This window comes from Asterias rubens, chromosome 19 (assembly GCF_902459465.1).
Source record: "Asterias rubens chromosome 19, eAstRub1.3, whole genome shotgun sequence".
NCBI lineage: Eukaryota > Metazoa > Echinodermata > Asteroidea > Forcipulatida > Asteriidae > Asterias > Asterias rubens.
The window spans coordinates 2,308,978-2,336,692 of record NC_047080.1 but is presented as its reverse complement, the minus strand read 5'-3'; the positions used below and the strand labels follow the sequence as shown (position 1 = coordinate 2,336,692).

The 27,715-nt window shown below is 39.7% G+C and overlaps 1 protein-coding gene across 4 annotated transcripts; it reads right to left on the bottom strand.

Moving 5' to 3' along the window:
• Positions 1-232: 232 nt before the first annotated feature.
• LOC117303004 (nuclear receptor subfamily 5 group A member 2-like) lies at positions 233-26,571 on the bottom strand. 4 transcript variants are annotated; one of them, XM_033787031.1, is made up of 5 exons: positions 26,133-26,571; positions 11,921-12,214; positions 8,787-9,412; positions 4,688-4,955; positions 233-866 (listed from the first exon to the last, which is right to left on the bottom strand). In XM_033787031.1, the coding sequence occupies exons 1-5, from the start codon at positions 26,224-26,226 to the stop codon at positions 619-621; spliced, it is 1,530 nt and encodes a 509-aa protein (XP_033642922.1). In that variant the 5' UTR covers positions 26,227-26,571; the 3' UTR covers positions 233-618. The 4 variants fall into 4 exon arrangements, with proteins under 4 accessions (XP_033642922.1, XP_033642924.1, XP_033642921.1 ...); XM_033787033.1 differs by having other exon boundaries at positions 11,921-12,193; XM_033787030.1 differs by lacking the exon at positions 26,133-26,571 and adding an exon at positions 22,649-22,927.
• Positions 26,572-27,715: the final 1,144 nt, after the last annotated feature.

Below are 27,715 nucleotides of genomic sequence, written 5' to 3'. Positions count from 1 at the left end.
GACCAACCACGGAGTTAAAAGACCGAGGTGGTGGTTCAAACCGCTGAAGGTGAAGCCGTCTGGTCCGCTCAGTAGACGGTAGGTCCCGCTCAGGCCATGCTTATACACTCCTCGTGCAGTGCCTTCGTATATCTTAAACTGCAGACGCGGATGGATCCAACTTAGCCACCTGGACAGCACGGTCAAGCAAAACGGTTTACCGGAGCTTTTGCAACGGTTTACAGTTAGCTTTGCAACGGTTTGCAAACAGTTTAACATTGTTTTATCTAACCAGCTGTTGTGGGTGGTTTACAGGAATCCCAAACCGGAGCAGATGTCGTGTCCATACTTTCCTCGGTACCGGGTTTTCCTAAAATGCACCCCATTTTCTCGTATACCGATTCAATGTCTGTCAATGCATTTTGGCCCATAGTCCACTCTCACGTTAAAAGTGCTTCATATAACAGCCGTCATGCAGAACATTCTGCGCGTCTCCTGAGGTTTTGAGCAATCTTCAAAAACATTGTTTTAAAAAATGAAAAAGAAAAAAAAGGGAACAATAGAGTCTGCGATTTTGTCTGTGTCCCAGTGATTTTTTCGATGACCGCCAGTTAGTGTCAACAAACGGCTGTTTTGTGTTCACTTTCGCTTACTGTGAAGCATCTCCATCAATAAGCTGTTGTAAGGGACTTCGCCCTCCATGTGCCTGCTATAGAGGTACTGCTCCCCTCGCTGGCTCACCTGCCGGATCTCAGGCAACAGTCGTAGCATCAGACCGAACTTGTCGTTGATACCCTGATAGTTGGCCAGCGTGTAGTCCATGAGGGCCGCCGTGATTTGGTCCTGACAATTGTCGATGACGTGTTTATCTTGGAGTGTATTTACATCTAAAGATAGTGAAGGGTAAACAAAAAACAAGGATGTGTTTTTAGTATACCAGTGCCACCAAAGTATCATGAAATTAGTACAAAATAAAGGTTGGTTCATTAATACCATGGGAGTAACCAGATAATTTGTCTTTGAGTCATCTTAAATTTTGACCGAGGACAAATTCAACACGGTCATTGTGCAAGAACAGGGGACAACCCCAAACAAGATGGTGACCACGAACTCTTCTTGTAACCCACGGAAAAGCATTTTGGAAAGTGTTGATATTTACTCCTACCATGTTTAAACGAGAGGTGTTTCGATTGTTATATTTCAGTCTACGAAAATCCATGAGGAGCTTGGTGATGTAACTATTGACGTTTCCGATTTCAAAATAATTTCTTGTCGTCGCACACACAGTTAAAAACGGATTTTGTTTTTTGTCAATTGTGAAACATTTACGTAGCACAATAGAATTTCTTAGAACAGCGAATTCGATGTGCATAATATACTGGCGTAATACATCGAGGCTTATTTTGGGAGGGCTTGGGGATCGCGCGTGATTTAAAACTCACGCGGGATTACGTTATTAAAAGGAAGGTACCTGCCTATACTGCATACGGCCGTGCATTATGGTTGTGATCTCATAATTCCCTTACTGTCATGGAAGGGTGGGGGGGGGGGCGTAATTCGTCAAAAATATATGCAAATTGTTGGGCGATGCATCACGGTCACTTTAACCGATCAGCGAGCACGGCAGTGGGAGCAAATCCTAGGTATATCATGGCGATTTGGTTTTCCACCTTCTCGATATTTTAAAAGATGTTTTGAGGTTGGAGATTTTGTGATGGAATTCGATCAATACAGGATTTTTCCATCCGGAATTTCTCAAAAGAATTCCTCTTTCAGTTACTTGCTTGCCTATAATGTGTATATTTTAAGGCGAGTAGTCAGGAAACTTGCATCTAAATCTTTAATGCCATGCCATGACAAGTCTTTAAGAAAAACGAACATCCCCTCAATTTACAAATCTAAGTGTTTGTTTGTTGTGTGTTTGATTATTTACATATCGTCTATACTATTGAATATACTATTTTGGACACTTTTCCTCAGGCAGTGATTTCTAGGGCCGTGTAGTAATATTGTAGAAGACTAAAAACAAAAACAAATTGCATCACAAATCTGAGGACTTTTTATTTAATTTTATATATTTTTAAGGTTTTTCCGCCAGTGTTTTCTAGTGCACTAGTAACATCTTAAAAAAATTCACTACGAATCTGATTTTTTTTCTCTCCATATTTTGAATTTTTTTTCTTTCTAGGCAGTGTTTTCTAGGGGGCCGTGTATGCGTCGAGCCAGTCGGCGAATTACCACCGACTCGACGCCGTGTAATGCATGATTCATCTATATAGGCTATTTCGCGCGTACACATCACTGAGTAATTAGGCCTGCACAAGACGTGGGAAAATGCCTTGTGACCTTGGCACTCTGTATTATCACTGTCATGAATGTGATTAAGAACCAGTGGGGATCGGGAGGCAGCAGAAAAGAAGAAGAAGAAGGGGGCTAGAAATCGGTGGAGGGAAAACTGATGGGGACTTCACTCTCGCACACAGAGGCGCGCCTCCTCCTATCTCATGGTCTATCTTGCTCCTCCACACACCACCGTGTGGGTTCCAAATGCCCCGGCTATACTACGGCTGTAAAGCAACGCATTACCACGGCGTGTGATGTGGCTGGCGTTTGCACATTATCCATGGCGGAGATCGGTAGACAAGGTACTAATTTGATGCCGGTGATGATGATGGGGACACGGTTCCCCATGGGATTCTAACGGGTTCGAGTAGCGATACTAGTACTCCTCGACTCCCCCTTTAAAGGGTTTTTTTTTTTTTTTTTTTTATCAATTCAGTAAGGTCCCCGGGGGCCTTGGGGGCAATTCTCCCCATGTACGGTAGGCGGTGATGCCCAGCCAAGGTCACGCGGTGAAATTGAGTGAATCAACGGCGTACGAGGAGCGAGGGAGAGAGTGAGAGAGTCGTAGCCGGCGCTTGGATCAGTGGTTTATATTGCACATTGAATGACAGCAGCGGCTTTTATCGCGAGATGGGGACAAGTGGCTTTCTTCTTTCTACCCCCGACATAATCAAGTGCGTACAAATGTCGACACGGCGAATAATCATTTGGAAAAGCACATAATTTATACAAACAACTGCAGTGCGTCCATACATTTTTATTTTCAGTTTTCTATTTGTTCTTCTTCTACAATTCATGCTTTGTCACCACAAGTTTGTTTTCTTCTAGGGACGGGTGAAAGACATTGTGCATCTTTGAGTTGATTTCTCAGACTAGATAAATAAGAAGCACCCAATTAATAGGAAAGGATCGCCTTTGTTTCTGTAATCAAATCGGGACCCCATTTGGGGTTTGGAGCTTGGCACAATGATAACATCCAATCTATACAAACTACGGTGTCCTTGCGGGTCCATTTACATCATCCCATCATTGCCCAACAGAAGAAGAAAAAAAAATATGAATAAAAAATGACGCGCCCCGATTTCTCGGGACAACTGTTTCTCCTCCCTCGTTTCTATGGCTCAGGTCAATTTGGTGTGACCTCGCCCGGGTGCAAAATTATTCATTGTCCTCAAGAAAAGAAAGAAAAAAAATACTAGAAAAAAAGTGACGTCACCAGATTAGCAAGTACGGCACCCGATTGCTTTGGCAATTCAAGGGGCCCTGTTATAATCGAGGGGTCAATTTAAATGTGGCCTCGGTCGTGCCATTACTCATTGTCTACATGCTGTAAGAGATATGAAATGAGTCTGGTGCCAGACTGTAGTGCAATTCCAAAGAGATCAACGATAAGATGGGGATAAAAATTGCAAGAGGGGCAATACAACACCCAGATTAACGGCAGGCGTGGACAATGAGTTTCGGGCATGGCTAGATTGAAATTTTGAAATTTGATTTGTTTGTGCGATTCATCTTTTAGTTTACTAATCACAGGAGGAGAACAAAAATAAATTAACTTTTTGTATTCTTGGATTGAGAAATCTCCTTGTGCAATCTTTGTGCAGTACCGGCCGGTGAGAGAATTTCTAATGATACAAATTATCATGTGATATTCATTGTGTAGTTAATTAACTGAGTTGCTTGGTGCATGGTGTCAGTGCAAACCCATGGGGTGCAAAAGTGTTCAGTGTGAACGGCTCAACACTTTGATTGCAATGTGGGGGTGAATATTTATCAGATGTATGTGAAAATTGACAAGCATGGGGTCAGTATCCATACTAAGCAGTCCGATTGATGACGAGTGTGAATGCAAATCGTGTCTGACATAAAAAACACATAGGTCATCTCATGAATATGCTAATCATGATCAATTTACATGTTGAATACAAATTCATACATAATGTTCAACTGAATGCACTGGTCATGTTTGGTTGATGTCAAAACCCAGCATATGCACAAAATAACAAGTCTGATGTAAAAAAAATTGAGCTCATATTGGTCGTCGAAGTTGCAAAAAAGAAAGAAAACACTCTTGTTGCAACGTTTTGTGTGCTTTCAGATGCCTGAAAAGGCTTCAGGCTTGAAGTATTCCTCAGACTCAAATAGTTCAGTGCGAAATAACCTTTCACATAAACTACGTTTCTTCAATTCAGAGAGGGAGTGGTTACAATACACACAGTGTTATGCTATCAACAGCTCGTTTTACCATGTAAGTTTTTGTGCTCATATGAGTATTAAATGACCAAACATGTCCAGTGCCTTTAACAATCATTATCACCTCTTTCTATCACTTGATCGAGGTTCATTAAAAGAAGAGAATTCTTACCAGGATTTAGAAGGATGAGGAACTTGAGACACACGTACTCCTTGTGGTCGATCTTGAGGTCGCGCATGCGCGATATGATCCGGACCATCTGATCTGAGATGTCGGCCATTCCCATGGCGGCGAGGCCGATTGGCAACATGGCGGACTCTATCGTCTGCCCCGTGATTAGAAGGATACCCTCGCCGTGGTGGTGCGCCTGTCGGTAGAGATGGTCGAAGACAAGGAGCTGGCTCCACGCGTTCTGGAGAAGTTTCATCTGGTCTTCAACCTAAAGTGGAAAAAAAAAAAAAAAAAAAGATTCTTGTTTAGCATTACTATCAAGATTTCCAGTGTTCAAATATCGCACCTGGCAAATCAACTGGAAGGCAGTCAGGTTGGTTCAATCAATCAGTTTATTTCCACAGTATCAATAACAAAAAAGACAACCATTTTTTTAACTATAGTTTAGAGTGACATAGTTGCATGATGATACCTAATTAAAATAATAAAAAAAACCAAGCATTTAAGTTCATAAAACTGTGGAGGTACACATACAGAAACTAAGCTTGTAATGTTATGGGTCCCTGGGCAAGTGTGTGCATTGAGGAGTCAATGGGTTTTTGATGTCATGTGGAAGACACTACTCCAAGTAGGAAAAATGTTCCTGTGTAATCAAGAAGGCTCCGTGGTTTCTGTCCATGCCTTTCACCTCTGTGGACCCGGTTCGATACCCGGACCAGTGCCTTGCATGTGAATTTGTGTTTTTCATTCCCGACCTAACTGAAGGGGTTTTCCCCTATATGGGTTTTCCTCTCACGTCTAAAAACTGAAATGTCTTCATTGCCCTCTCTACTAAAAACAAGTTGGTGTGATGTTTCCATTGGGATGCTTTGCCGACTATAATTCAGATTCGGATTCAGAACTATCTAACGAAACAAACTCCTGTCTTTTGGTTGAAGCCTTAATTTTGATTTGTTCAAATTGACAACTTGGAATATCATTGTGAAACTGAGCATAATGGCTCGGTCATCTGTCAAAATGTGATTTTAAAAACAACACCTTTTAGCAGCGTTGCTATATTTAAACTCTAACAGCTACAGCGCGGTTGTACTAATTAACTGCAGTAACGATGACATGAAAGACGGATGTTCCCACAGTCATTCCAGATATAAATAGCAAAAAAGGTTTACATTTTATTTTAACTCAACTCAAACAAAAAACACCTTTGGCAAAATGTTGTAGTTGCTGAAAATAGTCTTAGTGTCTTCATTCTTAGGTAGGCATGGCTCTTGCTTTTGTGTTTCGGGACAACCTGTATGTAGGAATCACCCACTCACATGACAAGATGCCTCAAAAGTCTTTCGACTGTGATAAATAATGTTCTCGGTTACACAAATCAACCATTTTTACTCGCTGCGAAGCAAATTAGTTCAGGCCATACTTAAACAGTGCTCATATTGTATACAAATAGACACAGATCAAATAAAGCATAATGAAACTGTATCCAAATACAAGAGGGGTTTATGGATAGAAGTCAACACGCAAATAAGGTTAGAAACTAATAAAAACTGGGTTTTTTTTTACACTACAGACACAACACACACACAAATGGTCTGAACTAATATTGGGACGACCAGAGGGAGGAAAAAAGAGCGTCTCAGAGATCAGACCATGCGCAAACAATGCTCATTGGACCAAAAAGTCATTTGACAAAAGTGGGAGCTATTGGTCCAGACGGGCTGAAGGGAAACAATGGGGAAATTCTTATTATCGTCTGCACCACTGCAGAAATACACAGTGGCAGGAGATAGTATACGCGAGTCCCTCTCCATGTATTATTTACTCTGTAAGAAAAATCCTCACATAATGACGGGAAAAAAAACTACTTTTTTTTTTAAATGGTCAGTGGTAAGGGGAACATCTGTTTCTTATAAATTAATGATTGCCCACTGATAATGGTTTAGAGATGCTGGAGTTAAGGGAATATCAATTTTGCGGAAAAAATGATGTGAAAAATTAAAAAGAAGAGCAGACTGCATAGAGTGAGTCTTTTTAACAAAAGACATTTTTCTTTCATTCCATTTTGTTGTTGTTGTTTTAATGTACGGATTGGTTTTGTTTGAAAACATTTGGACATTAGATGGGGAGTTAAGTGGGTGACGGCAGAAGATGAAGCGATTTCAATAAATGAAACTGAAAGATGTGTTTTCCAACCCAACGAAAGTTGCAAATGTCAAAAGGATTTTTTTCCCACACAGAAAGCAATACAATAATGTTATTAATAATTAAGCTATGATCAACTTAATGCGAGCTGAAAGTGCTCGCATGAACTTCTGAAGTTTCACTCTTTGTTTTAATAAGAAGAGAAACCATGGCCTTGTGTGAAATATGGTTTTTTTTTTTTTTGGGGGGGGGGGGACTTGAAATAATGAATTTTTGAAATAATGAATTTTGAAACATTATATTTATTTGGTTGTTTAAAAATAAAATATAAAAGAAATTCTTTCGAAATATTGTGCTTCATTTCAAGGTATTTCACTAGCAAAAGATTGTTGTTTTTTACACTTGTAAATTTCAAAACTACAAACAAAAAAAGCTTCATGATCATGAAAAAAAAATATATCTAGCACAGTCAGCGAGATATCGGAGTAAAAAAAATTCCGAGTAAAAAGTCAGTGATTGCGCTGTCATTTTAACAGTAGATAATATCATCGATTTTCGCGTTTGCTTCTGGCCATCGCCGTCCCCTCCCTCGCTACCTCAATTACACCCACGAATTACGGCAAAGATTTCCCCGCAAACATAACGCCGCCAGCTCTCCACAAAAAAAAGAAAAAAAAAAAAGACCGAGTAAAGCTGGGATGCACACCCGGCGTCTACGCACCGACCAGCGGCGGTGCAGAGTGAAGAAAACACGGTCAAGCCATCCGTGAGTGATCCGGACAATTTTTTTTTGAGAGAGAAAGAGAGATGAAGAATATAATTTTCGTCCGGACGCCTTACCAGCGTCGCGACATCTTCACATTGTATCGGGGGATTTTAGAGCTTCTACCGGGGTGACAGTCTTACTGGCGACTCACTGGCTCGAAACAGTTGTGGTAGTCCGAATCACTGATTACAACACGTAAGAGTTTTTTCACCACGTTTTTTTTTTTTAAATTTATTATGATTTCATGCATACAATTGGATATTCGTTATGTCCACACACTAATAAACACAGCGGAAAATATGCATATGTTTTAATGACACAATATGGCCCCGCTTTTTATGCAATTTTTGTTTGGGGGACTATATTTAGGTGAGGCTACATAAAGTGTTATTTTGGCAAGTTTGTGAGGTCTTTTAATGGCCACTGCTCCTGCCTTTCGTCAACAAGAAAGTATGTCCGTATTCTTTATATAAAAATTAAAAAATAAATAAAAAAGTTGATGGCCTGACGTTCTTTAACCTTCGAGAAAGACTCTGCTATACGGTAGAAACGTCAGGTCATCTATATATTTTTGCTATATTTGTTTGGCTTATCCCAAAGCGGAAATTCAATTTGAAGGAGATTTGAAATGTCTCGTTGGTGTTGTAGGTTGGCTCTTCAAAGTGGAAAAAGTGTACACTGGTAAAACAAACACCTTGATTTACAATTTAACTCTGGTAGTCACCAAAGACCTGAAATTTTTATTTTTGCCTTTCCATGATTATTGGTCTGTTTGCACTAATATCAAATTCACACAATTATAAAACCCCGAGGAAAGATTTTCACAATTTTTCTGATAATTTTTTTGGGGGGCAAATCCAGGGTAAGTGTTGGTCTTTTAGAACTGAAGTCAACCAATAGAGGGATGGACCTCCAAATCTATCCAGGACAAACTGAAAGGACCACAACTGCTAAGCAAAATATTGACAGCATAAGCAGAGAGCACAAATGAATTTTACAACCCAACCTCTCCAGGACAGCAGCAATGCTTTTAGAATTCAATACAATAATCAAGATTCATAATAAATATTCTACATTGAGGACATTTTTTTCCCACAATTTAAATTCAAACTTGATGATGAGTTGATTTTGAGGGACTCATCAAAATGTTTGTGCCCATTCCACAATATTTCGAGGAAAGTTATGACTCACCTTTAGTTCTTTGAAGTATAAACTATTCCTCGCCCAGTCTACGAACGAGAACAGCGTCTGGTCAGCCAATTTGCAGATCATACTGAAGAAATCCCCGGGCGCTGTTAGGCTCATCTGGCTCTGAAGATACGCCGCAACTTTGGCCTGTAGCTGCGAGTGGTCCGGCTCGCTCCGTAACAATTCCTGGATAAGCTTCGGCGTCTGATCCGGCTCCATCTTGACGGGGTGTAGGAGGGGGCTGGTGCTGGAGGATGGAGGCGGGGGACTCGACGTTGGTAGTTGATGGGACATTGCGGACGTTGTGTAGTTGAGAGGTTGCATCTGGTGATGGTTGGCGTAGCCGTTATGGGACAGCGACGTCGGCTGGGGGATGTTCATGATGGGGCCTTGCTTGCCCATCATCGGGTCGCGGATGACCACGGCGGCCGGGGGGTACAGCGGTGTGCTCTTCGACGCCGCGGCTTGGATGTTCTTGATCGCCATGGATATGTCCGGGTTGCCCGGTGCCGAGACGGCCCGGCTGCTGGCGATGATGCGATTTCTCTGCTGCTGTTTGAGGGCACGATCTCGCTTATACATCGGCCCAAATTTGTTGCGTCCACCTCGCATTCTGTCTGGTCTCACAGCTGTAGAAATTGAAAGGAAAAATCCCAAATCAATATCCAGAACAGTTTACAAAAACAACCAAAGGAAGTTTCTGCATAATATATCCCAACAAGCCATTTTGAGGTATGGTGGACCCAATAACACTGTAGACCTATGTATACACCCTAACCGCACAGTGCAGTTTTTTCTACATTGGCCACCGTATCTCAAAAAGGATATATTATGGTCGATTCTTGTTTATAACAAGATAGCCGGAACTGGCCAACTTTTTCATATTACAGGAAAACAAAGAAACAAAAAGAAGAAAATGATATTTGGGACTTCAGAATGTACTCTTTTTAAGGACAACATCTTAATAGCAATACTATTTATTATGAGGGTTGCCTTTTAATTTGGAACGTATCCTTAAAGTGCCATAGATATTTGTTGTTAATATAAAAAAAAATCGTCGAAAGGGGTTTTCGATCCGAGGCCTTCATATAAAATTATTTTAAAATTGCTTGTAGCATTTCTGACCGCAAAAAAAAACACACACAATAAAAACCGATTGGGAACGGGACGTCTTTCAACCTCGTCCTCATTTCCGTATAACGTTTTTTTTCCCTTCTTATCTCTCTTGCGAGAAAAGAGGCGGTCCTTGGGGACGAGGCTAGACTAGGTCTCGTCCCCCGGACTACTGGCACCATCGCGTCCTTGGGCATGGTCAAGACAGCTTTGTAGACCACTCCGTAATTATGTCAGACAAACTATGGCAATTCATCCGGTTGTTCCGAACCAATCTCTTCTTTTCCAAAAACAAAAAAGGCTTACTTCGGGAAGGGGGAAAATGGAAAATAAAAAGGCCAACCAACGTTGGTTAAATGATGGGTAATGCGTTGTATTATTGGGCGAGTTACAAAATGGATTTTTTTCCCTTCTTCTTCTCTTGTTTTTGTTCTTCTGTATCTACGTGACCAAAATCGAGGCTGTGTAGTAAAAAAATTCTTCTGATCGTTTCTTGAGAATCTGTTTCGAGGATGAATCAATATCTTTCGAGGATGGACTTTAAAAAGTATTTAAAGAAAGAGAGCTTAAATTCGAAGTTGCAAACCATTATCGAGGATTTTTTTATTATTTTTATTGATAATGCCACCACTAAAAGAAAAAAGAGGTTCGAGGAAAACGCCCATTTTCTTTCAAACTGGTTTTGAGAACTTGATTCTTAATTTAAGTTCTTCAAAAAGTGACAAATAAAACAACTTCAACACATTGCACAGTATTTTAAGCAGTGCAAAAGTCTTGCTCCCGTGTTTTTTTGTTCATGTGGACAATTTTGCAGCAAGCTAAGACACGTCATGTTTATCAAATCCTGGCTAAAACTTTGGTGTTAAAAGTGAGATTTTTAAGACAACTGTAGGCCTACAGATTTGTTTACTCTTCTGGCTTAGCAGAATTGAGCAGGAATACAGCTAAATAGCACAACTGTTTCAAGACCATTACAATTCCTGCTAAGTAAGATTTTAAAACTGTGCATAGTGCAAGTACAACTAAGAGAGGTTTACAGTAACACCACATTCCGAAATGGTATAGCTGGCAGACTTTTACATGTTATTCACTCAGACGGCACGAGTGCGCAGTTTTATACAAATCTGCCCGCCGCAAGAAAAGGAGAATCTTCCGCGGCCCTCCTTCCCCCACTGGCAACTGACGCCTCAATTCCGGTTTAACACGGTCATGATCAATTTTTATTCAATCACCAAAAGAAAAAAACCCAAAGCTCGACGGCTCGAGAATATTTATTCCTTCCTCCTCCCTTCATGGTTTGTTTGTCAATCGTGTTTGTTTTTTCAGCGGTCCCCGACTTGATTTATTAAAAAATTGACAAGTCTGGTAGCGAACGCTTTTGAGGATGCTGTGGTGGTGTAGAGTTTGTGAATGGTTAGGGTGTGTTGGAAAGAGACGTTGACGAAACCAGACTATGACTGAGACATCATCCTCGGCAGAGACTTCGCGTTTCTTCTTCGTCCGTATTTAGTCGATCGAGAGAAAGTTAATAAGAGAAAAACAACAACATTTTTAAGCCACCGTGGTTCGAGGTTTGACCCATGTCTGATACCCTGTGTTCTCTTACGGTTCAACCTAATACTAAACGGTATAGAGGGCCAGTGTGAGTCTGAGTCCTTTCGCTTTATAAAAACCGGTTACCAGCCAAAACTGTAAGTGTTGTCAATTTGTATCAATAACCGGTCCCCTGTGCTGTGTTGCAAGCTGGTCCTAATCACATAGCCGTGGGCTATATATAACCAGTCACAGCAAGAGAAAATCTACGGCTGGTAACTTATTTTTACTAAGCAAGATTTTTCTGTGTTTAGCAATTGTTTAAGCTTGCATGCTCTACGAATCTGGGAACAGATGTTGTAGCTATGTAAGCAATACTTTATCAGGTATAAAGTGCCGTGATTATAATTTGTTTTATCAGGGCGGGGGGGGGGGGGACTTTCGGGATGGGAAGGGGTGGGTTCAGTATGAAATCTTGATTTGGTTCTTACCTTCCAGTTTCATGCCGACTTTGAGACATTTCTGGAACCGGCAGTAGGGGCACCTCTTGCGTTGCGTCTTATCTATAAGACAGTTCCTGTTCTCTATACACGTATAGACCTTCTTATTCTGTACCGTCCTCTTGAAGAACCCCTTGCAACTCTCGCACGTGAGCAGCCCGTAGTGGTAGCCGGAGACCTTGTCCCCGCACACCGGGCAACACTCGTCGAACTCCGGCTTGACTTCGCTCTGCTCAAAGTTGAAGTCCATTCTGAGAGGAGGACCTGGGAAATAAGGAGAACAACCTGAGATTTCAGTGATGGTGGGGATGTTCGGTGCGAAGGGGTCGACGGCCGAATTCTCATGTGTCCTTTTCCCAAATTGTACACCGAAGAGTTTGTCACAACAGTGCAGATCTAAAACACAGCTAAAAGTCAATGTCCAAAGCCGATTTATGACTGTACACATTTCGACTATATCAGGCTTTGAAATACACACAGCACCCAAAGGAATTGCTGTGGTGCCCTGAATTTTTCACATCGTACACTTGAAGAGTTTTCACAATATTTCATCAATATAACAATGCTAAAACTAATGTGGATATGTAATTTAAAAAAATGGGATGCTGCATAAGATCCTGATTAAGGTAGCTGTGTTAGACGTTACTCGACAATCGAAAATTCATGCCGTGTGCAAACACTCGGATTTGGTGCAATTATAAGCCACTAGGGGGAAAATACTTAATTTGAAAATTTTAGCTGTAATTTATTGATGCAAACTGCAAATATTGTGAAAACTCTTCCAACGGTGGACAAGCTAAAGAGCATCATTTGCCACCAGACATGTTCACCGAGGCGGCGCCGCGACTGTACTAGCTGATAAAGACCCCGTCAATGGTATCCAATGACATGCATATTGTAACTGCCTATTACAGTAAACAGTGAAGCTCAATCCATCACTACAGATATGTCATTATAGCAGTTGATCATCCTACACGGAAGAAAAACTGAACATTTCCTATTGATTGGACCAACGAAAAGGTGTCACGTCTAACTTCCATTTTTATTACTGTTAACTTTGATGAGAATGTTACAGTGCCTTAAAAATTAAACTGTCGCCATATTAATTAGTGTAGGCAGTAGACATACGCCACCAGTGGGCAAAGTGCAACGCGACGGCTAGTCCGTTCGTGGGCTGCGAGGCGCGTCGGTACGGCCGGCTGTGGCCCGCTCGCTATTACGGCAGAGGTTCATGAGCTACGATCCCCCCCCCCAAAAAAAAAGGAAGAAGAAAAAAAGAGCCTGTTTTCATTGTTTACACTTTAATAATACAGCATACCCAGCGCACGCTCACGAGGCCTGCGACCTGTTTTTAATGGAATGCAAGTAATTATAAATTTTAATGAACGTTGGAATGAAGGGCCAGCGAAGGATGACCACTAACGAGAATGGACGGAATTCGTTTCGGACAAAGGAGACTCGAGTTGGTCTCAATATTGTGGTTTGCCTATACTATATTATCTTAACGGATTGGATGTACAGATGCATTGCTTTTAGCGACACAATAGAATCAGTCTGAACTGTGTCTCTTTTTACGTGTATAGAAACGGGGAAAACATAATCACAAAATTAAAAATGAATATTCTACAATGGTGACGTCATTGCCTGTGTCTATTTATAAATATATCATTGACAAACTGGACTCTTTCTGTAGGATGGGCAGTGGGGGTGAAGTTGTTTACACTAGACCACATAAAATTGTAAAATGGTGTTTTTTGGTGCTACCCTTACACCGATGTGTGTAAGCAATTTATACTCAGTACTTTGAATACAATTTAGGTTGTCAAAGTGCCAATACTGGCAAAACCACATTTTTTTCTTATTATAGTAATATTGCGACCAAAACGAGGTTGGGAAGGAAATTTGCAAATATGAGTAATAACGTGGAAGATCTCGTCAAAACGCGCGGGAATTTAGTTTGCACACTCGCCTCCCTTTGACTTCACCACTGGATCACTCCATTCAGCAAACAGTCAATACTCAAAATTCGTTGCTGTCTTCACAAGATAGCACGCGGGTGCTGACTCATGAACACGCGTTGTTTCTACGGCTGGAGAAATTAAGCGCCTATTGTAGGAGGGGGTTGCCACTGTGCGAAAGAAAAAATACAACATGGCCGTGGTCTTAATAATCCATGCAATGTGTTTATGTCCTTCATCCATGCTATGACATAGTTGAAACTCGGAGGAAGAAATGAAAGCCCTGTATACTATAATTGGTAATTACTCAAAATAATTGTCAGCACATAATCTTACTTGGTAACGAGCAATGGAGAGCTGCTGTTAGTTTTATAAAACATTGTGAGCAACAGCACCCTCTGAAGTAACGTAGTTTTTCAGAAAGAGACAATTTCTCACTCAAATATTGATTAAAATACTTTTAGGCCCGTAGCCTTTTTTCCGAAAAGCCCACAAATGTTTGTGCAAAAAAGGTGATTTTCTCTTCCATTATTCTCTTGCAACTTCGATGACTAATAATTTGACCAAATTTCACAGAGTTGTTATTTTATGCATATGTTGGGATACACTAAGTGTGAATACTGGTCATAAACCAAAGGTGTCCAGTGCCTTTAAGTCACATTTTATATTCATTAAAATGGTGGGGGAGTGTCTCTGAATTACAAATTTCTTGAAATCGACGCAGGCTTGCTCTTTTAGTTAAATCCAACGTATTAGGAAACAAAAGGTAAAACCAGGCCAAGCATTTAATTTGATTTGTTTCCCCTATATCGACACCCATTTCCAACCTGATATTTTTTTCATCCAGACCCAACAAAGTATTATTTGCTAGAATCTTCAGTGACCTCCAAACCTCATAAACTGTTTCAATAGGACGCTAAATATTGATAAATGAGCCGCGTAAAATTGAGTTCAAATTTCGACTTAAAGCAAATCTAACCTAATAACGTGCTCCAATTACTACATTGGATGCTTTTTTATAAAGCAATTTCTCAGTAATACAGAGCAAGAACAGATGCTACTCGAAACCCATTGGGTACTTTTTGTAATCCAAAATTAATTATTGAAAGGGGGAAAAAATGAGAAAAAGGGCACACATAAATTTGGAAATGAACAATTATCTTAAAATGTGAATCGGTCGTTTTCATCGAAACAATCCGTACAGTTGGAAAGACACTTAACAAATAATTGCTTCATATTCATATTTGATTACGTAATAGAAACTTACATTACGTAACGATTGCGTGTAAACAAAATTATCAAGGAAGAGTCGATTACGTTTATGGGGGAACAAATAAATATCTACAAAAATATGGAGTTTTTCAACTTTAAGTAAAAACTGATAAAAGGATGGACACATTGATAATTTGTGTCGAATGAATTTGTAACCGCACTGAGGTCACACGGGAAAACAAGTTAGTCATTTTAAGTCGGGGCAGTCGTTTCCAATGATTCAAAGGTCATATTACGCTGATTATACCTCTCAATAAATCAGTTTGCGGTCAAACACCATTTTGAAGAACAAAGCAAATAAGGTAGAAAACACCCATTTAAAATGTCTGTGCTGTGCGAGTATTTATATTAGGTCCCTTGTCGAATCCACGGCTTTGAATTCGGCTTCAGGCTTCGTCCTCTCGTCTGAAGCCCTGACCACGTATACGCAAAGCACGCGCAATTGTCATAACAACCGCGGGACCAGGCTAGCCCGCGTCGAATCTGGAGCCGACGCCGTGGTTTCGAAAAGGGCCTCTGTTACATAACGGTAACCGACTCTTCAATACGGTGTGTGTATGTATAAAGAGCCGTTTATCACACAAACTCTATTCACAGACGGTTGTGTCAATATGAACAGCATCAACCCTGGAATACAAATACTCGACAATAAACTCACTGTCTGATTAACGCTGAAAACCACTGTACCACCAAATATTTTACCTTAAGAAGGAAGGAAACCTGTTTCGTTTTTCTCGTTTTAAATTTACACATGAGGTTCTTCTTGGCAAATCACGGTTTCGGTCAATGGCCAGTGATTAACCATTGACCAATTCAACCGAAACAGTAACTGGTTACGACCGCCAAAACGCACCCAGGGGTACTCCTCGATTTGTGTAAAAAGAAATGGCTTTTTTACATGTCACCTTCCATTACTTTAGAGACTAACTTCAGGAAAATTTTGAGATTGCAAAGTAGGATTTGTAACTTTGCAGGGTGATATAAACTAAACGAGGTTTGTGGTAGCACCATGTGCATTTTAGTAGGGTGGTGGTTCTGAGAATGATGAGGCCGGTATGACAAACAGTCTGTCATCTTCATTAATATATACAAAAACTAATGAAGTGTACGAGAAACCAGACATGCAAGTTGGTTGATAAGGGTCAATGGCCTTTAAAGTCTGATCTTTGACCCGTTAAGATCGATCGAGTATTTACATGAAGCAATTAAGGGTTATGTAACCGATGAGCTCGCCAAAGACACATATATAATGTCAATGTTTGATCAGCGTCTGAGCTGGTGATGTTTGCGAGTTTACTTACCAGGCACCAAGGTCGGTTTGAATCACAGACCGGCAACGACCCCCCCCCCCCCAACAGCACCAATGCATGACGGGAAGGGTGTACTGGCCTCTATAGCGTTAGCCGTAGGGGGTGTCTGGGTGACTTTTGGACACCATGTTTTAAATTTGGACACCATGTTTTAGGTAATTTACATGTTAATGTCTTGCCAGTGAAAATTTTTCGACACCAGTTTTTTGTTAATTCCAGCATATTTGAACACCCTTTCACAAATTTCTTTCTCTCGAGGTGTTTGTATAGGATAATCTGAGATGCACACACGTACTCAAATCTTCACCAAAAGTGTCTCACTTTTTCGTCTAATTTAAATATTTATGTTCTTTCTTGTTAATTTAAAATGGCAACTCATGCCTCATGACCGTATTTCTCGTTACATAAACAAGACAATCGTTTTGGGCTTCCCCCACATTTTTCTTCCAACCATCATGAAACGAGTAGTCTGGCCCCTCCCTCCGTTACAAATTAAAACAATGTAATCTAACATGAGACAGGAAGGTACTCTGGTGTCCGTGAGACATTCAATGTAAAACAAAAAGAAGTCAAGGTACCGCAGGTGTTTGCAATTAATTACACACATTGAATGAATGAACATGTTTCAAGATCAAGAATATTCAAATGTTTTTATAATTAAACACTCATCTAAAAACTAAAGTCATCACGAAATGATGATCTAAATGGGTTCAAGATGAAGGTGATGTCATTCTATTAAAAGAAAATGGTTCACTAAATATTATAAATGATTTGGGAGACCAATTGTGGGTGTTGAAGATTTATTTCTACAACTTTTGTAAATGAACCACTAACAGTCAAAAACGACTGTGAACAGCTTAACAATGGAGTTTACAGCTAAGGGCACAATATATAAAACGTGTTTGGCGTCAACAATAGAATTGGAAAACAAGTGGTCCAAAAATGGGCGTGTTACACCTAATTCTACACACCCACTAAAATCTACCTGACGGAATAAAGAGTCAGTGCGTAACCTGTGACGTCACATGTTTTACCAGAGTCACAAAGCCTGGACTTCCTGCAGGCACAGTTTGTATACATGAAAGCAAAATGTGATATCTTGCATTTTATGGAGATGGCATTGAATGACCTTTGGTCAAGTTTAATTTGATATGAAGGGAAGGGGGAGGGGAAAGGCACATCTCAAAACTTGTACAGAAGAACTACGTTATTTTGTATACACCCTTGTATTCGTGTGGAGTTGCACGAACTGTAAAATACCCCGTCATTTGACCACAGTATTAAACATCTTTCCTGTTAGAAAAGCCCATAGATCATACTTGTAAACATAGGTAACATTGTCTCTAAATAAACATAAAACACTTGAAAAGTGAACTTCCCATCCGATCTTTTGAAGCCAGAAAATCCTATAGAAAATCCAGTTCAATAGCAAGTTCCCTTTTGGCGCAAAGCACATCTTAACTGCTTCTTGTGCTAATTTATCGTGTGTTTGAAATCCATTATTTAAAATTATATCATACTTAAATCGAATTCGAACCCAACACAGAATTGTAAATGATTTCTTGAACCCTTGACAATCATCGCAAATACATTCACTAAAAAGTACAGTTCGATTATTTGACTGCACATAAAAATACTCATCAAGCTACGAATTCCACCAACCCTTTCTTTCCAGGGGCAGTTTGCAATTAACCACTACGCCGACAATACCAGCAGTATAAATACTCCCAACTACTTTTTATGCTTGTTTTACTACTGTTAAACCCGTAACACTCTGAAACAAATTAAACCATTTCATGAGAATTGCAGCAAAGCATTGTTTAAGTGTACCTGCATTTGATAACGATCAAAACAAAGAGGAAAACAATCCCCCCCCCCACCACAAAAACAAAAAAATATAATATGCATCTCACAAACTAGTGTCAGAAACACTGGTAGGGCTTTAGCTTTTACGTCTAAAAAGAATGGTTGAATTACTTTTTTTTTTAAAGCGACTCTGCATTACAGGAATGATTGCCAATTGAAATAAAAGTCATGGTACTTTTTCGCAAAGTGTGTCGACTTTCGAAGACAAGTTGATTGGAAATAAATTCCCTTTGACGATTGGAAATCATAAAAAATAATAATAATGACCGTTTCAAATTATAAAAAAAAAACTATAATATTTGCACATAGTAAAAATGTGAATTTGTTGGTAAATAAGGCATATAGATAACTGTGGTGTTAGCGCTATGTGGGGCAAGAAATGTTCACTTTATAAATTGACTACATGAGCTGTTGTTTTCATCCACCATTAGTCTTCATCCAGTCACATTAATGTTTTCAAATCGAGGCTGGGGGACACTAACCAGGCTTAATGGCACTGGACACCTTTGGTAACTATCAAAGACCTATATTCCCACTTGGTGTATCCATGGAGGTATTTCTACCTCCATGGTGTATCTGTGAACATTTGAGCTCTTGATCATCGAAGTTGCAAGAGAATAATGAAATAAACAACACCCTTGCTGCACAAACTTGTGTGCTTTCAATTGCCTAATAACAGACTTCAGGCCTTAAGTCTTTTAATATTTGGAGTGAGAAATTACCACTTTCTCAAAAACTACGTGACTTCAGAGGGAGCCCTTTCTCACAATGTTTTATACTATGAACAGCTCTCCATTGCTCGTTACCAAGTAAGTTTGTATGCAATTATTTTGGGTAATTACCATTAGTGTCCATAGCCTTCGATGTCATCAGAGTCGGAAAATATCTTTAATGAGGGATTAACAAGTCAGGGTAGATAAATATTTTGTGTATGTGTGATATTTGTGGCCACATTGAAACTACAGACATAATATAATTTTTTGGAGTGTTTACAATTTTTGTTTACCCCCAAATAAAACAAAAAGATTCAGAGAGGGAGTCCTGCTTTAATTTCCAAAATGGAATATAATTTAATTCTAAAATGGATTATGACAATTGTCTTGCACTGGAGTTTAATCCCTAGATGCCTGGCGTGTATAGCTCTAAGTACAGTCCGTGTTTTAAGTTAGCGACATGCTAGCGACTGATGCAAAAGAATTCCCCCAGCCTCCAGTTACAATGTGTATCTACTACATGCCCTTGGATGCCATAGGGACCTGTGTTGATGATGTGCTAGGCCTTCGCTCTCTCTCTCTCTAGCTCACGGTGTGTACCGGCATGCTGAATATTATAATCCCCAGACTATTATGTACACATTACAATGGTGGAAAACCAGCTAGCGTGTAGCGAGAACACTGGTGCCCAGATGCCTCGAAGCCCCGGGCAGTCAAAGCCGTCAACTCGCAAGCAGAGCTCCGACGCCTCGGTCGGTTAAAGGCACGATGGACACGTTTGGTAATGACTCAAATGTTATACATAAGCGTACACACTTTGGGGGGAAACGAGCAACGGGGAGCTGTTGATACTACAAAACATTGGGGAAAACGACTCCCTCTGAAGTAACGTAATTTTCTCCCCTCACTAAAATATATGCATTTGAAAGACACTTCAGAGAGGACTGAAGAAGCCTTTCACAGGAATCTGATGAAGGCACACCAATTTGTGTAGCAAAGGTGTTTTTTCCTTTCATTATTTTCGTGCAACTTTGATGACCAACTTAGCCCAAATTTTCACAGATCTGTTATTTTATGTGATACTGGTCTTTAACAATTGCCAAAGGTGTCCAGTGCCTTTAAAAGGTTTCCGAAGTGATCACAAACCAACAAAATATCACTGGAGAATATGAATACTTTTTACCCGCCAATTCCAATAATATTTCACCGACATTTCAGTGACAACATCACACAGATATTTGCTTCCATTACAAACGAAACACACAGACTGTGACACTCACGAGCTACTCCACGTAAAAGTAAGCATATTTAAAACAAAACATCGGTCATGGCTGAGTGACCAGCAGTGTACAGCACTCCTCCCGAGCACACACCCCAAAGTACATGTACTATTAACAGTGTTCATCAATTTTTAATTAATGTAATGAAACTTTAAAGCTCGATCCCTTCACAATAAAACAAGTAAAACGCATCAAAACGTAATGAACATAACGGCCACATTATCTGCTCAAACGGTTTGAACATCGTGGTCTCACTAATTTAGGCGTGCATTTCTTAATGTAAACGTTAATTGTTACGTACCAGTCAACCTGAAAGCAAACCCTAAAAGCACTCCCGATGATATAGTCCACGACTTGACAATTAAGAAGGATACATACAACTTTCAATGCAGCATGATATGTTTAGGTGTGAAACTTCTCCTTTAAGGGATATCTCCATAGTAGTGCGCGAGTCCTAACACCGGAACCTAAAACTGCTGTGCTCCCGTGTGATTCGTGCAGTTTGGCAATATGCAACTTAGTATGGAAGCTTGTTATTGGTGGTTCCCTATTGGGGTGAACCATAGAGCTACCCATTTTATAGCTCCATGGGTAAACCTACAATGAAGATGTGCATGTTTCATAACAAGGCAAAGCACGATTGGGAAGGGAAAAAAAATTGGTTTTGGGATGACAGTTATAGGACTTTGGACATTCACACAGGTCTATACAGCGAATGTCTACTTTTTAATTTCGATTATTGGACATTGGAGACATTCACAACCACATAGGTTTGTACAGTGAATGTCTCTACCTTGTACATCGATATTGGACATTGAGCAATGACATAGGTTTGTACGGCAATGTCCAGTCTCCAAATGAAAAGTAGAGATTCACTTACCAGTTGTAATTGGACATTCACGTAGGTTTGTATAGCGAATGTTTACTTTTTTATCGATGACATTGGATATCACATAGAGGTTTGTGCAGCAACGTCCAGTCTCCAAAATGTAAAGTTGACATCCACTGTACCAACCGTACGTGAATGTCCAATATTTAAATAGCTAAGGAGACATTCGCTGTACAAACCGATGTGAATGTCCAGCATCCAATATCAAACTAAACTGTCCTATATTGCTGGCAGTTCCAACCACAGAACCTAATGGCTCAAAAAGGAACTGTGGTCAGGATTGCAGACTTTCAAAATGTTCTCTTACGGTTACCTAAAGGCTCAAAATGGAACCGTGGTCAGGATTGGTAACCAGTTTCTGATCATTTGCAGACTTTCAAAATGATCCGACGGATTCGTTGCAGTACACGTATTTTCGTCATGAATCTTTAAGAGCAAAACAAACTGTAAGTTAACAGGGGGGCTCAAGGGGCTCAACCTTTCCTTTTTATAGACTCATCTCAAGCTGTGAATTGTAGTTTCAAGTTAAGGTGGAATGCATGCAGTGCCTTTTTGGTTAAAGCTAGAGGAACGACACGTACCAAGACCAACCCTATAAATCAACCGACGTAACAGGTTCATGTCACACACAGAGTTAGTCCATTAAGTTTAGTCTTCTGTCAAGTCGTGGTGGAACTTCACATTAATTCTTCGGTTTACAAACTCTCTCGTGAGAGAGAGAGATATAAACTAAGGATAAAAACAATACTAACAGGAAACTATTACGTCACTTCCGGCAAGGGTTCAGTGCTTCCGGTTTCAATCTTTGGTCAGGGAAGATTTGGTGTGATTCTGAAGGCATTGGGGATGACTGAGTGTTTTATTGAAGTTTTGTTTTCCATTGTTTAGAAGAGAAACAATGGTATACAACTGCCTATCAAAATATGTGTATGACACTGACAACCATTGCGTAACACGCAGAACAGACCATATCTAGTATACATGGAATTAAACTATGACATTTGTTCCAGCCATAGAACAATGACCAGCTGATAAACTTATACAATACACTTCACAGATATGTATTTGTGTCACTCAATCAATGTTAAATTCAAATCGATAACCATGCAATGCAATAGGAGACATTAAATCCGTGCACCCATTACAAACATACAGGTTTAATAAACAACACGCTGGAAAAAAAAATAAACGGCTTAAAATACCCATAAAAGTACATTTGTTCACAAGTCAACATTTTTTATGAGACTGTATTTCAGGTGCAAATAGTGAAGCCTGGCTAGGTTTGTGGATGCATTATTATGAAGAAACGGCCCCGGCGATCTATGCGATGGTAAGTGCTACTGTACTAGGTGGATATGCAGCACACACGGTGTGCGGGAGTATATTAATCACAGGAATTCTTTACACAACAATACTGCTTGCCGCACTAACCTTGACCTGACGGGGACGCACCATTCGTAGTGGCACCGGAGTCCTCAAGTGCTCCTGCCGCCTCCGTGGACATACAGCCCGCCTCTACTCCTACTAGCTCCACACAATTCATAGCTCACACCACACCCCTCACTCCGTACACCAAAGTGGTTTCCAGACAAACAAGGGGGGCCACACTGTCTCAAATAACCTGGTTTACCCCTCCTCTCCAAGGAAAAAAAATCGCCTCGTGAAATGTCTGTGAAGGGGTTACCCGTTTCGAAAATTCTCTATGTAGGTGTATAGACACTATACAATTTACACCGCGAGTTTACGGAGCATGGAATATGCCTTATAGTATGAACGTGATGAGACCTACCCTTGTGCGCATGTGCGCCCTGGGTGCTTAATATTCATTGATGCATATTAGATCCAGTCACGTTCGCATATTTGATGAGCATAGTTCACGGCATGGCGACGCTGATTGGCTGCCAGTGTGGCGGGTCTGATTTAGATCGCGTGAGAAACTTGTGTGGGCAATATTTGTATGGTGCTTTAGAAATGACGAGTTGGGCTAGTTTTTTTTATCAATGCCTCGATGTGGTACCAAATGAGGAAGGAAGGGGGTTTATGCTTTCCGGGAAATAGACGCACACACGTGAACCCACAATAAACCCACCATGTGCACTTGCTTCTGATCCTCTTAAAATATCCAAACAACATTTCTTCTTCAAACAATTCCAACTCAAAACACTTTGTAATCGAAAGATTTGATCCTAACCACAAATTTCCTTTGCATAGTAATTATTCTATTACGTGCAAACAGGTGACCACAGAAAACATCACCTAGAACAATATTTCACCTTAAAATTAATTTGAAATTTACATCAGCTTACCTAAAACATGCTTTAAACATGCGGAATTTCATCACCAAAACATACAATTCACCAACATTGTCACCTGAAAATAAGCAATCCAACCTTTTATTGGGGTCCTACTCCGCAGGTATTACACGCCTCAAATTAATTAGTTGACCTCGTCTAACTCAAAATATTTACCACAACACATCCAAACTGGAACCAAGTACGCCATCAAATGATTGTAAACTAAAATCACAAATAATTAAAAAAATATTAGTTTACAGCGTGCAGTTTGTTTTTCACTCAAACCAATTGTTCGTCATATGTTCTTCTAGAGAAACAACTATTTTGGGAACTAGAATATCAACTCATCCAGGGGAAATAAGTTGTGTTTGACCACCCCCACACAAATTTTCCATCCTGCCTCAGGAGCTCGAGTTTTTGTAAATATTTGTTTGTATAATTTATTGTTTTTAGTTTGTTAACTTTGCAGAAATTGAGCAGCTGTTCTACAAATGCATTGTTTTCTTGAAACCAGAAAAAAATAACAAGAATTACTAATAATAACAGTTCCAAAATAATAATATTTGTAATAATTACGTAAAAGTAATTTGTAGCATTTCAACAACCTCCAAATAACGACAGATACATATTTTGGCTGGGTGACCTTTCCATTTCCCGAAGCATTCAAATACTACAACTCACAACAGGCTGTGTCCGTTTGTTGTTTATTCAACAAATAATAATTAGTAATCATACGTTTGGGAGCCACATGTTATATTGGCCAATTATCACAACAGGAGCGTTCTTTTCAGTGTTTATAAATTAAACAGCCATAATCGATCATGGATAAATAAAAAAAATTATTATTTGTAACAAAAACAAGAACTTGCTAACTTGTATTTACTTGGATGTCATATTTCTAATTGGATACACAGCTTTTCAAGAAGCTGATAAGCACACAAAAATAATTCGAAATAGACTCATAAATTGTAAAATAGATTGTGGATTGTAGATAAAACAGAACTGACCTATTACTGCTTCATATCGCCCACTATATATCCATAAATATTGCTTTGTGGAAAAATAACGGTAATCCATAAAACAACAACAGTTTCACAGCAGCAATAAATTTTTCAAGATTATGATCTGGTTTTTTTTTCGTTTGATTTTTTATTCTGCAGGCGGTTGGGAAAACGATTTATTACGCCAAATAGATACAAAGGTTTCGAAAACATCCTATATGGAAAATATTGCGATAACTTTAACCTCCCCCCCCCCCTAAAAAATAAAAACAGAAATACCAAGCTCATCCAGGTGTTCCAATTTGTATATCTTATTTAACTTAAATCTAATAGAACCGTTCAATGGAGGTCTTACTTTATATGATGTGACCGCTATAAATTAACAAGTGTTCCATCAAGCAAGCAATGTTTTTCAATTTTGGTCGAAGAAAACTGTGATCTCCGGGCGGAAAATTTTCACGAGAAAAAAAATTAACTTTACCAAAAGTATTAAGTCATCAATATGTTAATAATTTTAATGCAAAACCAATCATGCCTAAAATTAAATGGCTAACAATGAAAATATTATTTCAACTTAGTTTGAGCCGCAGCTCATTTTTCTCCGAGTGCAAACAAATAAGGCAAAACAAAAACAGAAAAAAAAATATTGTAAAATCCTGAGCTTAAAACAGAAATAATTTCCCCTCAAAAGTTGCGTACGGTTGCTGTAGGTGCCTTCGAATACTGATGTTAAAACTAAAATGATTGCAATTTTTGTTTTCCATATGACAAATACCTCAAACCCCCCAAAACGCCTTTTGGCGAGACAACGAATTCCAATGATATGCCTCGAACCTTCAAACCACACCTTAATTCATTACTTTTCAATAAAAAAAGTAGCATCAAACTCTCAGATGCTGTGAAGTCCAGCATACAGCTCTTTTTTCCTAAGTTAGCTTTATATCTACCGAGTTTCTTTCTATACATTTCATCGAATAAAAAACAGCAAGGGTCAACAATGTATTAAATAAAAAGGAGAGTTCTAGTTATGAAAACTTTCAAAATAAAATTGAGATTATAAAACCATTATGAAAATTAGAATACTTACATAACAAACATAAAATAGAGTCGAGGATAGTATGGTGGTGCTAGCGACACGACCCGGTTACCAAAACACCTTTCAAGGCAAAATGCGTCCTCAAAAAACAACAATTCCAGGCCAACATTTGACTTTAAAAAAAGACCAGAAACAAAACACTTCCACTTACAAAACACATCAAATTCTTTACTACAAACTCTTAAACCAGCATGTGGTCAAGTTGCACCTACACACAAGCCTTAATATTTACAAAACACATCAAAAAAAAATCCACTAAAATACAATTTGTTACCGTAATTGGGCGATGTACACTTTTACCCCGGCCGTGTGGACTCCCACAGGGGAGCGCAAAACCACAACAGATATTTACCATATTTTGCAAGACACTTTTAAATTTCATTTGGCGGCAAGTTCTGACTCGCACGAAACAAAACTGCTAAGCTGCGCTTTGAGGTTTGCAAAAGGTGGAATAAAGTATTGAGGGGGATTTGGTGGTGTTTGTGTTTTGTTTGAGCTGAGGTTTGTCAAGGAGCGCAACTTACCTTTACTGACGTTGTCTAGTGTAGCCTCCCCGTATTCGTCCAGAGCTGGGTGCGTTGGAAACAGGTAGTCAACCTGCTCTGGTAGCATAGGCATCGTAAATATCAAATTTGAGGTTTCCCTCAGTCGAAACTCGAGAGGGGAAAGATGCCCAGACGATTGGAGATCTAGGGGTGCACTATCGGAAGTTTCCACTATCCTTGGTAGCCAAATTGCTTCGGAAGTTACTGTAAGCTCCCTGTTTTATATAACTTTGGGGTGCTGCTGGCCGGGTCCCTGGTCGGGGGCTCGCCGTGTGTTGTGGTGTGGTGTAGTGGCTAAGGCTAGGGTGTTGACAAACCCATGTGCGTTGTGCGGGTGCGTGATTCTCAAACGTCCGTACGCATGTTTAGCAGCTACCTTATAGTAAGTAAATGTAGCGCTCACTACTAGCGTAAAGGCTTTATAGTCTTCTTCCTTGTACACAGTGTACGACGGGTGCTTGATGCATACAGCGTGTACAGTGTATGTGTGCAAGCCAACCGCCAAGGATACGTGAAAGGACGTCCCCAATGCGCAGGCGCGTTTATCAAACTTGCTGCCCCCGGAGTTGTGGGGCTATACGTCAAACGCGTCATCGAACATAACAGAGCTATGAAGAGAGGGATAGCGAGCTGACATAAAAATGCGATTCCCAGATCGTGTATTTTGTGAGGGATGTGCCAGTTTTCATTCGGCTCGTTGTTATTGCGGGATGGGGGACGTCTAGTTAATTATAAAAAGGGCGAGATTTGTCAGTTAGATGTGTTGTTTTGTTCGTGCAAAAAACAAATCTGGCTCATTCACCATGGCTACACGAGGAAAAACATAGTGAGCGCAAAAAAAAAATATCAGAATGCTACGGTGTGTTTGTGTGATTGATCGGCGTCCGGACATGGCCAAAACCCGCAATGAGTCAAATTAAACCCTACTTTAATGACTTCCACGATCACGAAAGAGGCAGTTTTGAGTTTTAAACGAATATCCTTAAAATTACAGACAGTAAACAAGTTTTTACAAATTTTAAATAAAATAATATTTAAAATGAATTCAAGCGCAATCCCTGATGTATTACTGAAGTAATTGTATTTAATGAGCAGCTCTGTCAAAACAATAATCAATATTGTTTTATATTGTAGGTCAATCATTAGATTGAAATTCATTTTTTCACGACTCAGTGGTTCGGTTTGAAATAATTGTCCTGGTAAAAAAATGGACAGGCTCAACAATGAGGGCGCTGTATTGTGAGCTCACAACTCGGCGAGTCTTTTTTTTTTTAACAGTACAACAAAATAAATACACAAAATCGTCTTCAAATCCACACCAATTATTGATCAACCTAGGTTTTACAACCGGCCATGCTGGACCTATCTTCCTTCACACAATATCATACAGCCCTAACAAGACCAATAAATTAAAAGTAAAATACATCGTATATAGTTGACAATTTAAAGAGGTCAATACAGTGATCGGTTTTGGCCAGCAGTTTCTCAGGAGTGGCAAACCAACTATAGACAGTAATTTGTTTTGTGCACGCTGAATGCAAATAAAGAGAAGCAAATGGTGA